The sequence below is a fragment of the Benincasa hispida genome, chromosome 9 (assembly GCF_027475165.1).
Source record: "Benincasa hispida cultivar pf3 chromosome 9, pf3_genome.v1.1, whole genome shotgun sequence".
NCBI classification, from domain to species: Eukaryota; Viridiplantae; Streptophyta; class Magnoliopsida; order Cucurbitales; family Cucurbitaceae; genus Benincasa; species Benincasa hispida.
The window spans coordinates 26,014,410-26,028,916 of NC_143486.1; the positions used below are offsets into that span (position 1 = coordinate 26,014,410).

General features: G+C 31.3%; 1 protein-coding gene across 1 annotated transcript; it reads left to right on the plus strand.

Moving 5' to 3' along the window:
• SULTR3;1 (sulfate transporter 3;1) lies at positions 1-9,178 on the plus strand. The gene is made up of 12 exons (XM_039042605.2): positions 1-494; positions 934-1,141; positions 1,685-1,856; positions 2,870-2,935; positions 4,910-5,023; positions 6,331-6,447; positions 7,219-7,345; positions 7,435-7,721; positions 7,931-8,121; positions 8,239-8,324; positions 8,408-8,484; positions 8,680-9,178. Exons 1-12 carry the CDS (start codon positions 143-145, stop codon positions 8,866-8,868), a joined length of 1,986 nt encoding a protein of 661 aa, XP_038898533.2. The 5' UTR covers positions 1-142; the 3' UTR covers positions 8,869-9,178.
• Positions 9,179-14,507: the final 5,329 nt, after the last annotated feature.

Below are 14,507 nucleotides of genomic sequence, written 5' to 3' on the forward strand. Positions count from 1 at the left end.
CATCGTCTTTGTATAAATCCCTCTCCCCTGTAACCATTTCCCTGCAACTCCTCTGCTCTAACACTCTCTCAAAAATCCCCAAATAAACAACAAAATCATCATATTTATTAATTCCCCTTTTCCTTTTTCATATATTCTTCCAATGGGTAACGCCGATTACGTATACCCAACTTCAGCGGCGGCAGGGGACGGCGGCGAGTGCTTACACAGGGCAGCGATTCCGCCGGCGCAGCCGTTCGTGAAGTCGCTGAAGAACGGTTTGAAGGAGACGTTCTTCCCGGACGACCCACTCCGGCAGTTCAAGAATCAGCCGGCGAGGAGGAAGATGATTCTGGGTTTACAGTACTTTTTTCCGGTGGTGGAATGGGGGCCACGGTACAATTTAGGGCTTTTGAAATCGGATCTTGTTTCTGGTATCACCATTGCTAGCCTCGCCATTCCTCAGGGGATTAGTTATGCTAAGCTTGCTAACTTGCCTCCGATACTTGGACTCTGTAAGTTTGCGTATTTTAAACTTTTAAATTAAAACTAAATACGTTTAGTTACCACACGCATTTTGTTAAATATGAGATGGATATTTTTTACTTTTGATTTAAGAAATAATGTTTTCGTTTTATATAGAAGTAGAAATCTTTGCCTTTTGAAAACTACTTAATTAATTTGATCTCAAGAACTTTTTGGTTGATAACGTAATCTAATTTATATTCAGGTTGGAAATTTCGATCAAATTTATAATTGAAATAACAAGTGAATATAGACATGGTCTAATAATAATTGAGATATATATAGAATGTTTTTCTAAGGTCAAAATGGTCATCCTCCAATTTATTATAGTGAAGCAATATAAAGAACAATAATCGGAGGGCCCCACGAGTGAAAACTTTTTTTTTTTTTTTTAAAAAAGTGTAGTTATTAATTAATGTAATTATGCAGATTCGAGTTTTATTCCTCCGTTGATTTATGCCATGATGGGAAGCTCAAAGGACTTAGCCGTCGGCACCGTGGCAGTGGCGTCGCTTCTGATCAGCTCAATGTTAGGGGCGGAGGTTAGCCCTGTCCAAAACCCCACTCTTTATCTCCACCTTGCTTTCACCGCCACTTTCTTTGCCGGAGTTTTCCAGGCTTCCTTAGGCCTCTTAAGGTACGTAATTAACCTCAAATTCATCATTTTCTTTCAATTTCATCCCTATAATTTACTATAAAAATGAGATAGAGAAAATTATTTTTCTGGTTTAATAGCTAAGTATTATTCTTTCTTATCTATCGTGTTCTCTTTGCATGTGATGAAAGAGATGCGGTAAACAATAAATCGTAAACATTTAATCAAATTTGAGGGATCAAATTGAAAATTTAGAAAATGTGAGGGTTTAAGTGAAAACCAAATAAAATTATTGAATTATAAATGATATATGGTATTTTTAGGAGAAAAATAAGATGAAATTAAATGATGAGGAGGAATCCTGATGTAGCAATAGGTAGATCCATTCCCCATCATATCAAATTATCATCATCACCTTTGCTTCTAATCTTTGCCTCATTCTCTATCTCTCTCATATAATAAAACCAAAATAATAATAATAATAATACATAGAAAGAAAATAAATAATAAATAATAAATAAATTATGCATATTTAATTAAATAGAGGATTAACTATTTGCATGGATTATATATGAATAAATACAGGTTAGGGTTCATTGTTGATTTTTTGTCCCATGCGACCATTGTCGGGTTCATGGCAGGCGCCGCCACAGTGGTGTGCCTACAGCAGCTCAAAGGCATCTTAGGGTTAACCCATTTCACTCACTCAACAGACCTTGTCTCCGTCCTCCGCTCTGTTTTTACCCAAGTTCATCAGGTTCAATTTCTTCGTTTAAAAGTGTTCACAGTTCGATTCAGTTCGGTTTGGATTCAAACCGAATTGTACCACAAATTTTAAAAAATATGTTTTTTGAAATCAAATCGAATCAACACAGTTTGTTTCGGTTTGATTTTACCCTTTTTTTTTAAAAAAAAAATTATGTTTTTTTTTTTATATTTCTAAATTTCGTTGAAACAATGTATTTAAAGTAATTTTAACGGCTACTTTTGAAATTTAAAAATAATAAAAATTAAATAAAATAACTTAATGAAAAGAAATAACTTGTTTTTTTTAATATATTTATTAAAAAGCGGTCCAGTTCGATTTTAATTCGGTTTTCAGATTTGAAATCGAATCGAACCGTAATAATTTGGTTTGAAAATATATCAAATCGAACCGAACGATATTAATTTGATTTCGGTTCGGTTTTATCGATTTCAATGATCATCCCTATCCTCGTTGATGTGTGGTACTTTTTAGAAAAAGAATATTTTATGAAAATATAAGGAGAAAGCTCTCTTACTTTTTTGTTTCAGCCCTACACCATGTGCCTTGTATTCCACTCTTAGCTATTTATAAAATTGGATTGTCCTTTATGTAACATTTTTCAATTTCATCTTTTTTTTTTTTTTTTTTTTTTTTTTTTTTTGGGTTAAACTATTGATTTCTTACTAAGTCAGTATAATTATTTTTTTAAAATAACAAAGGTAGATTAAGACAATGTGAAAAAAGAAATATATATATATATATATATATTCCTAGGCTAACCCCTTAGAGAATCCATATATTAAAAGTTCTTTCAAATCATGTACGTTGAAAGTGGGTCCATTTTATTGAAGTAAAAACTAAAAAAAAAACAAACAAACAAACAATATTTTAGTGTTAATCAAATTAATTAACATTATGGTTTTTATGTGAAAAGAAAATTATAATAAGAAAGGGAATACATATTAGGTATAAATTATGAGATGTTAATTATTTAATAATAATTTATTTGGATTCTATTGCAGTGGAGATGGGAAAGTGGGGTATTGGGCTGCTGTTTTCTCTTCTTCCTCCTCATCACCAGATACTTTGTGAGTACAAATTAAATTTATTACTCTCTTTAATTCTCCTTTTAGAATATAACATTATAATTAGCAGAGACAATTTAAAACCCTTAACTAGTAAAAAAAAATTACAAAAAACAACCTATAAAAAATTACCAATATTTTTAGCCCAATTTGATAATCATTTCGACCTTATTTGATCATCATTTGGTTTTTGGAAATAAAGTCTATTTCTTTTCAATTTTTTACAATGATTTATTCATCCTTCTTATATAATAGAGTTTAATTCTTGAGCTAAATTGGAAAAACAAAAAAAAAGTTTTTAAAAGTTATATTTTTCTAGTTCTAAAAAATTGACCTTTTTTTTTTAAATTTTGATAGAAATTAGATAGTAAGGTAAGAAATTTAGAAATAGAAATGATACTTATAAGTTTAATTATAAAAAATTTAAAACTAAATAGTTACCAAACATGATTTTTGTTTTTTGTTTTTAAAATTTAGGTTTGTTTTCTATATTATGCATAATTTGATTTTTTTTTATTTGGAATCTAAAACTAAAAACAAATTCTTAGAATATATATATATATATATATATATATATATATATATATTGAGCTGCTTAGATGGATGGTTCACCTTTTTTAATATTGCAATTTATGATGATTTATGGAATTAAATTCATTGGATGAAGTGTCACATCTTACCCACCGGCTTTTTCATGGGAGTAAAAAATTATGCATGACACCAACCATAAATTACCGACAATTTTTTAAATTTGGTACCGTCGAATCCCCATAGTTAACGTGACGAAATCATTTAGGTTTTATTTGATAATTATTTGATTTTTTATTTTTGTTTCAGAAAATTAAGTCTTTTCATCACCAATTCTTTCAATAATACAATGGATAAATTCTTAGCCAAATTTCAAAAACAAAAACAATTTTTTGAAAGTTACTTTTTTTCTTAAAATTTGGTTTTGTATTTTAAATTATTGGTGAAAAGTGGATAACAAATGAAGAAATTTGAAGGTAGAAATAGTATCTATAAGCATAATTTTAAAAAACAAAAATAGAAAATAAAATGGTTACCTAGCAAATCTTAATTGGTGATCTCCTTTTGGATTTATTTAATTAATTCTACTTAATCATCTCAATTACCAATACTATCTCGTTGAACAAAGTCTAAAATTCACATGTTGCCCACGTGGCCTTTTCTCTAAATAAGGTATTTTTGTCTTTTTTCTATTGCTTTGATAAAACAAAAAAGAAAATAAAATCAAACTTTTAAAATTTACATTTATTATATTTATTTTCTCAGCTACATTTTTTTAAGAAATATATATTTTTTTTAAAAAAAATTACTATTTTTCATTTTTAAAATTAGACCATGGTTCAAAAAATAATTGTGAAAGCATAATTTTCCAAAGCAAAGATCTAGCTCAATACAATTTAAAATTTAGGATTCGAAAATTTTCAGTCTTATATTTATAATACCTTTTCTCTTAGAACATAAAAAAGGATAAGAAAAGAATTTAAGAATATAAGGTTGGTAGAAGTAGTTAGGAATCACCTCATCATTATTATTATTTTCATTCGAACTTTACTTTTTGCTTTAGTATTTTAGATAGGAATAATCAAAATTAACTTCCATAATAATCTAATTAATTACATTTCATAACCCCCATTTCAACCCTAATCCTAGACCAACCTTCCCCAAACCTAAAAACCTAGTTAAAAATTAAAATTACCCACCTCACTTTTCTTGCAAAATTCACTCACTTTTTTTGTAGCTATATTTAAACCAACATTAATTCAAGAGTGAAAAACATCATTGGAAAGAAACCAAATTTACCATAAATTTTTATTTGTCGCGTTCATGAAATTAAAATTTTGATCCGAAATCGACATCGATATTTTCATTTTTTTCATTTTTTAAATAATTTTATCAGAAATATCTATCTACACAACATTTTAAACCTTGTGTTGTGTTACAATGTATCAGAGCAAGAAAAAGCCAAAATTCTTCTGGATATCAGCAATGGCACCTTTGACTTCAGTGATTTTAGGAAGCCTTTTAGTGTTTCTCACTCATGCTGAAAAGCACGGAGTTGAAGTGGTAAGTTTAAGTTAATATGTTATGGTAAATTTAATTTTGGATAATTAGATTATGATTCAATTTTTATTTTTTTTATTGAAAAAAGATTGTTTTATTTGTAATTTTCTCGTACAAATAATAGAGTCCAATTTGTAATACGGCTTCCTTAGACCGCCATACAAAGACAGGATAGATCTAAAAAAATTCAGCCTTAGCCGACTACCGATTATGGAATACTTAAATTACACCACAATATTTCCCTTAAAAGAGAATTTCAGTTTCAATTCTATCACTATCTTCTCTTTAAATTTATATATATTTAAATATTTTAGTCCATAGTTTTTGAATAAATTATTTTATTTTTCATGATAAATAAATATAATTCGATTGACAGGATGTTTATATCATTAGTATTGAAGTTAGAAGTCCAATTCATCCATCATAGAAAAAGAAGTTGATTTTTAGGTAAAAAAGTTGTGTATCTAAGTAAATTAATAAATTGTATTGCTTTATGTTACAACTTTAGTTCTTAAAAAATTGTTTTTGTCCTAAATTTAATTAAAACCATATTTTAAAAAATTAGAAGCATGATCGTCGTGAAGAATCTTGAAGAGTAAAAATTGAAAAAAAAAAGTGAAAATATAATTTTGTTAATTGTATTTTAGGATTTATTTATTTAATTTTATGTACTTTCAAATGACTATTTTAATCTATGAATATCAAATTTAATCTTCAAAAGTTAATTTTTATTGAAATTAGCCCAAAAATAATTATTATTAGGTAAGAAAATTTATTTCTATTACCTATTATTATTATTATTATTATTAGGTAAGAAAATATAATATAGGAATATATTTTTAAAAATTATAGTAAAATTATAATAATAACTAAATTTGTGAATTAAAACATAGATATTAAAATTGAATAAATTACAAACTACAACAATAAGAAAAATACTATTTTAACCCAAAAAAATAACAAAAAAAAGGAGAGATAGTCATTAATAATAATAATAAAAAAAAAAAGTGAAGCCTTGTTTTTGTCCACTCCAAAGTGGAGAGTGAAGTGGGCCCCAACAATAATAGAATCTGTTTTATTGGTTTGGTCTCAATTCTTTGTCTTTGATTGGACCTTTTTTCAACTATTTTCCAAAGGTTTCCTCTCTTTCTTTCTTTCTTTCCTTCATCCAAAATGAATAATTTTAAAAATCTATTTTGGCTTCACATTCAATTATTCTTCATGATTGTTTTTAAAAATGAATAATTTTAAATATAAATAAATATATATATATATATATATATATATATATAATTTATTGTTTGGAACAGATTGGAGAATTAAAGAAAGGGCTAAATCCAGTGTCAATTACAAATTTGGTGTTTGTGTCACCTTATCTTTCCACTGCCATTAAAACTGGCATCATCACTGGCGTCATAGCTCTTGCGGTATATTCATCAACCTTCTTCTTTTATCTTCTCTTTTCTTATTCCTCAATCCTCACTTTTTTTTTTTCTTTTATATATATAATTATAATTTGTAAAATCATAATATATATATATATATATATATATATATATATATATATATATATAATTTTTAACTAGTTTAATTATTTTTGCCATTATGAAAATTTTGTTTGATAAATAATAATAATAAAAACAGCTTTCAAAACTAGCTCTTCAATAGTTTGATTAGTTAGAAATTTGAATATTCAACTTTCACCTAACTAAATAACAATTTTTTTATTTAGGATAATAACTTAACGCAATATTTTTTAACTTTTAAAAAACTAATGTTTTTAGTACAAAGTTGAAAATTAAATATTATTTTACCACCAAACTTGGACTTAGATATAAAAATTTAGGAGGAAAAAGCAAAGAATAAGGCCCCGTTTTATAACTTTTTGTTTTTAAAAATTATGTTAATTTTTTTTTATCATTTGTTCGAATTGTTTTTTTTAAGAAAAATTTTGAATTCTTAATCAAATTTAAATAGAATTAGATTATAAAATTTGTCCCTACATTTATTTAGTTTATTTGATCTCTAAACTTTCTCAATTTCGAATGGAATATATTTTTAAAGAATGTGCAAAGAGATAAAATTTTAATTGATAAATTAATTTTAAAAAGTGTAAATTAAAAGCCTCAGACTTGAAATTTTGAAAACTTCAAAATGATGAAGACATGATTTTGGGATGAACATTGATGAATGAGCAGGAAGGAATAGCAGTTGGAAGAAGCTTCGCAATGTTCAAACATTACAACATTGATGGCAACAAGGAAATGGTAGCCATTGGCACAATGAACATGGTCGGCTCTTGCTTCTCTTGCTATCTCACCACAGGTTTGAAGGAAAAAAAAAAATCCCTTTATTCCACTTCCATTTCTGAGGAGACCCACTTGATTTTGACTTCGAAATCGCCATACTTGCAGGCCCATTTTCGCGATCGGCTGTGAACTACAATGCAGGATGCAAAACAGCGGTATCAAACGTGGTAATGGCGATCGCAGTGATGTTGACATTGTTGTTCTTGACTCCTCTGTTCCACTACACTCCTCTTGTTGTGCTTTCTTCCATCATCATTTCCGCCATGCTTGGCCTCATCGATTACGAAGCTGCTATTCACTTGTGGAAGGTTGATAAATTCGATTTCCTTGTCTGCATTGGCGCTTATGCTGGTGTTGTCTTTGCCAGTGTTGAAATTGGCTTGGTCATTGCGGTATGCTCTGACTCTTTCTTTCTTGTTTTTGGGTCTGCCCGTAAGGTGTTTGTGAAAATGTCTAGCTGAATTTCTCTATGTGTTATTTCATTTTTAGTGTCCTAGAACCAATTACCAATAAGTTTTAGATTCATTTGTTAAGTGGGTGGGTTTGGTATGTATAAACTTTTGTAGATACTATTCACAAGGTTGTGACCAACTTATTGCAGGTGGTGATATCTCTGCTGAGACTACTTTTGTTCGTTGCGAGGCCGAGGACACTTGTGCTTGGAAACCTTCCCAATTCCACGGTTTACAGGAATGTTGACCAATACCCGAATGCCAATAATGTTCCTGGCATTCTCATACTTGAGATTGACGCTCCCATTTACTTTGCCAATTCCAGCTACTTGAGAGAAAGGTATCTAATCTATCACATTGGCACCTTTCTTTCAAGTACATGTGAATACTGAATGATTCATTTTTTGGATGGATTTTTTGGAAGTTTTCTCTGAATGTCGTATCCTTTATGTTTTAGGATTATAAGGTGGGTTGATGAAGAGGAAGATAGAATAAAAGCTTCCGGTGAAAGTACCTTACAATATGTCGTATTGGACATGAGTGGTAAGTATTGGATATTCAACTGTTGAAATGGACACACTTGTTTTCTTTTTGATAATGTAGTCTGAGAATTATCTCTTTTTCAGCCGTTGGCAACATTGATACAAGTGGAATAAGTATGTTTGAAGAGATAAAGAAGATTTTAGAAAGAAGGGGATTGAAGGTACAGTAAGCGACTGTCAAAACTTCCATTTTCCTGCTGCATACTCTCTTTTTCAACTCTGAAAAAAGTTATTGAAGTTATAAAGTTGGAAAAACATATTAGCATTGTCAAACTTCATGGATGGGGATGGGTCAAGTATATTTGCCCTCGAATTTGTTATCCACTCAAAGTTGCTTCTCTTTCCCATCTATGCAGATAGTTTTGGCCAACCCTGGAGCTGAGGTAATGAAGAAGCTGGACAAGGGCAAGTTCATCGAGACCCTCGGACATGAATGGATCTATCTTACGGTCGCCGAAGCTGTAGCGGCCTGCAACTATATGCTTCACTCTTGCAAACCAAACCCTGTAACTGATGAGAAAGCTGAGCCATGGAACAATGTCTAAGACATTGAATCAAGGAAAGCAAGCAGAGCCATGGAACAAACAATGCCTCTGCTGAAGTCTCAAGCTGAAGTTAACCTCCGGGGTAATTTTCCCCCCCTCTGGATAGTATCACTTGTAGGCCAAAATAGTATTTATATATAGATAAATATATATAAAAAAAAATATGCAATTTATATTGAAAAAAGAGAGAGAGAGAGAGAGATGATATGGAAGTGAGGAAATGCTTGTATTGCATTCCCTATTTTCTCAATCGAATTACTAATTGTAAAGTTGTATCTAAAAATAATGCTAAGCCTTTTTTCGTCTGGAATCTTTCAGTCTCACTCCACCCCCTCATTTTTTATTTATTGGGAAAGTCTGTAAGAAATGCATTTGAATTACAAAACTGCTAGAATGATTATTGCTCATCGTTATAGCTCAATGAATATGTCACAACCCGAACCTAGAATTAACATTTGACACCTTGCCTTAGTTCGATCCATGAAATTTTCTCTATGGATTACAAACATAATGTGATATGTATTAGAAATTCATTGAGTTAGAATCCATGCCTCAAAACCGAAAAAGAGTCTTTGATTCTATTTTTTTTAGTACAATAAAGATTCGAACCATAAATCTCTGGATTGTTGTTAACACATTCATATGCTAATTGGCTATGCTCATTTTAGCCAAAAAGAATCAAGGATGGAAATGATAAGTTGGTACAAAGAAGGAACAAATAGAGAAAAGGAAAGAACTCTTGTATCAAAGAGAAATAGTGGAAGATCACAAAAATTCAAAAGGGTACATACACGAACAGGATGAAGGAAAAAGATAAGGTTACCTTTATAAGAAATTTCTTATATTTCAATGATCAAAGAGATTTATAATCTGACAACCCCTTTCAAACTCACGATGGAGCTACACAAAATATGGATGATTAGCCAAATAAAAATGGAAAATAAGATGTGTAAACCTTTGCGAAGGAGTTAGCAATTTGCAAAGATGAAGGAAGTTTTGAAGGTAAGATTACCATTTTGATAGTGATGTCAAGTAATATGACAAATCAATTTTAATATGTTTGGTATATACCTAGAAGATATATATATATAGATAGATATAGATATTTTGTTATTTGAATAGTATTCTAATCAAATTGAACTGTGAGTAGCAACAGCTCAATAAAGAGTAGTTGGAGAGTAGTTGCATGAAGAAGTTGTATATACTTTCATGTATAGATTTGATCTATACCATGATATAAAACTGATAGGATATAGAAGCATGCAACGGAAGCAAACATAACCAATAAGCACTCTAATTACATTTAATTTGAGTTCTAAAACATGCAAAAGTAAATTTTTCGGAAGAGGGTTTTCAAGAACATCATACCTTTGAAGAATCCTCCAAATCCAAGCTGCTTTCCATGAATTCTCAGCTTCAAATCTATAGTGAACCACCGACAGATCTCTCTACTGTTCTCAGTCTTGAATTTGAGTGGTGGAACTCAAGATTGGAGTGAATTGTGAAGGGAATGTGTAAGGGTTTTAGTTAGAGAGGAACTTTTTGCAGAATTTTCCTAAAATCCAGCAGCCCACCTCATCCATCAGCAAAAAGTGAGAGTTTTATATCCATTAACCATGCAAGCACCGAAAGATTTCAGCCAAAGCCACCTCAATTTGATGAAGGAAGTGGCCTAGGTGTTTGTTTGGAGATGAAGACACCAAGACAAACAAACTTGTGGATAAATCAACTTTCTCAGTTTTTATTTTTTAAATTTCTTTTATTTAATTCCAAAATTTTATTTCTAAATTTGAATTTAAAAATTGAAATTTAATTTGATTTTAACTAATTAAAATGAAAAAATAATTTAATATCAAATATTAAATTAATCAAACACCTAATTTTAAACATGAATCATATTCATGTAATTAATATTTAAATATAAACTCTCCAATTTCGTTTAATTTCGATAAATTAAACGTTAGTTATATCGAATATAATTATATAAACCCTAATTGCAATTTGAACACTTCAAATTGAAAACCCTAAATTCAAACTAAACATTTCAACATGAAATTCAATTTGAACACTTCAAATTGAAATTATTTCAAATTCACTCAATTTACTAATTCAAGGTTGTTTTACGAGTTAGTAGAGAAACCTTACAGACCTACAGATCATGAGCTCCAACGATTTGAGATTAATTGGCTAAAACACTTTAGACTAAATTAATCAATATTCGTTAACTACTGAGTCACACCATTGTAGCTCGATAGTTGCATTCTCCTCACTGTAGATATATTTGTATCCACTTATTTTAACCATAATCAGTAAATCGACCCTTCACAGGTTATTCGTAATAAGGCTGGGTCAAATGCTATTTTTACTCCTGAAATTACATCTTACTCCTTAAGTTCTATTAATTCTCTAATGAACAATTGGTTTGTGATCCAATCACTAAATCGGATCTGGATTAAGCACTTAAGAGGGTGAATTCCATCTTACACCCTATGTCTCCAGCTATCTACCTGGTCTTATCCTTGAAATGGGAGGCTTATTGAGCCGACGCTGTTGAACCAACTCTAACCTATGCAAATTTAAGTATCATCCCGAATAAACAGGAGTTCATAGTTAGCTCAGAATTAAGATTGAGTTACCTAGGTCATCTAAGTGAAATAGTCAGTCTTAAACAGTAAGCAACATTATAAAGTAAGAGTGACTTATTTCTTGGTCCGATCTTACGCAAACTCATTGCATAGAACGCCCCCACTCCTCATGTTAGTACATGAACAAATCAGGATCACTTCATTTGTAGCATTTTACAACAAATTGTAACAACTACAGAATGAACCGCATTCAATAGTGTTACCAGAATAAGATACTGATAACTTGTAAGAAATACAAGTTATTGTATCTCTTCTATGTAAAAAAAAATAAGAGAAAGGCATGAAGTTTTGACATTCTTTACCAAATAATTTATACAAAAAAAAATGGAGTATGCGATCACACACTCTCAGTGAAGCAGTCATCGCTTGATCAAAGAGCCGTAGGGAGCAAGGAATTGTAGAGCCGTAGGGAGCAAGGAATTGCAGACCATGACTTGATTCTATACTCTTTTCTTTTCCTTTGTGTATTTGCATTGTACTTTCTTTATTGACAAATTCAAACTTTACAATATGAATACATGTTCATCTTATTTTTTATCCCTCTTTCCCATCAATATCATGCATGACTAAATTGTCAAATGGGTTGAGAAGTGTGCAGCTGACACTACTAAACAACAAGAAGATCAGGCGATCAACTTATCTTATGCATGCTTATATGACTTGCTTGAATCAATTGAGAGATTTTTTTAAGTAAATTTAATCTAAGTTTGAAAAACCTTAGATTTGGATCTCATAAAAGAAGAGAAGATATTTCTTAGAAATAAGTATATCCTCTGTACATTGCACTTATCACATGCATCTTAGAAATAAGATAACGTGGCTAGATACACTGAAGTGCTAGATATAACATTGAGTACATCGCTTGATTGCATAATCCACTTAGTTTTTTAGGAAGTGTTAGTGATAATTCTTATCAACCCTTTCATCATATATCTGTCATTAAATTCACACTGTTTCATTTAGACATAATTTTCATCACATAGTACTTAGATTCAAAATAGTTCATTCACTCAACCATTCCAAACATTTCAATTTGCACTACGATCATATTTTTAGTTTCACCGCACGTTAGCAAGTATTCCCTGCGTTCGACCCTGGACTCATCAGGACTCTGATTGAATTTGCACTTTGGTTCGATCAAATAAAACTAAGCGTTAAACCACAATAATCCTATCAATTCATCGCATGCTATTAACGCATCAAGTTTTTGGCACCGCTATTGGAGATTGTGGTAACTAAATATGCTAAAACTATTCTTATTGATCTTTGGAGACCTCGACTTTCTGGAGTATTGTACCTTGATTGCGAGAAAGGCGCAAGCATTGTATGGGTGAAGGAAATACTCCCGAGCTCGTATACGACCCAGAAATAGGGAGAACTTTTCACATAAAACAGAGAGCCAATAGAAGAAGACGATAAAACAGAGCTCGTAGGATGGCCGAACAGTAGAACCACCTGGAGGAACTACAAGAGGAAAATAATCACAATGAAGCACTTACCAACCCAATTTTGTTGGCAAATGATCGCAATAGACCCATTAGGGACTATGAGTCATCCAACTTGTATGACTTCTCTCCAAAACTCATGTGACCAGCCTTGGATGGAACAAGGTTTGAAATGAAGCTCGTAATGCTTCAAATGATTTAAGTGACCAGTCAATTCGGGGGAAGACGCGGTGAAGATCCCCACGCTCACCTGAGGAGTTTTATCGAAATATGCCACACCTTTGTATTTTCAAACATCACACCAGAGGAAGTACGACTTACATTATTCCATGAAGCTAGAAAATGGTCATATTCGCGTGAACCAAGGGAGATAACTTCATGAGAACAAGTAGTAGAGAAGTTTATGAAAAAGAACTTCCCACCAACAGAAAATGAAAGGAAAAAAAGGCTGATTACAAACTTTCAGTAGGGAGAATCAGAAACACTCAGCGGTGCGTGGGCGAGATTCAAAAGATTAGTTAGGAATTGTCCGCATAATGGACTTTCTAACTGTCTCCAGATGGAAATCTTTTATTATGGTTTGAACTCAGAATCACAGACCGCTGTGAATGCTGCTATGGCAAAAGAATTACTGAACAAGACATATATTGAGGCCAATAATATTTTGGATCGGATCTCGAAGAATCACAAGATTGGCAGGAAAATGAGTATGGGTTCAGAACGAACAAAACTCAAAATAATGATGACATTGCATCTCTGCAAACACAAGTTAATGCAATGACGAATTTGCTGCAAGTGATGGGCATGACCAAGATCGACGCAACAGGGTGGGCAAGTGAATGCGATTGCACAAATAAACAACGGAAGTTGTGTCCTTTGCGAGGAACCTCATTCCTTTGAGGAATGCCCGCGCAATCCTCAATCTGTCTACTTCATTAAAAACAATTCTTTTTCCAACACATATAATCCTGGTTGGAGAAACCATCTAAATTTCTCTTAGGGTGGTAATCAGCAACAAGCACAAGTCAATCCTTACAATGCCCAAAGAGATGGATCACCAGGGTTTCAATAAACATCAAACGAATTTCAACAAACAACCAATTCATCTCAGTCATCCACATCCTCTTCCTTAGAAAATTTACTGAAGGAATACATTCAAAAGAATGAATCAGTTCTTCAAAATCAAGCAACATCCATTTGTAATCTTGAAGTACAAATGGGCCAGATTGCAAAGGAGTTAGAGAACAGGCAACAAAGAGCACTTCCCAGCAAAGTTACAAATGGGCCAGATTGTTTAATGAATAAAATAACTGTTATTTCATTCTAACATTTACTCATATCCAATAAACAAAGCTTCATGGTTATCTTATGCAAAGTTAAGCATGTATATATGATATACAAGTGGATCATGCTTTAAGTGATAACCTAAATAGGTCTGTAGTATCAGGAATAATGTGGGATACTTGATCCTGGTGACATTATGGATACGACCCGCTTTGTAGAGGTTTGCAAGTGTTGCAAACTACTACAAATGGTAGATCCTGACCAT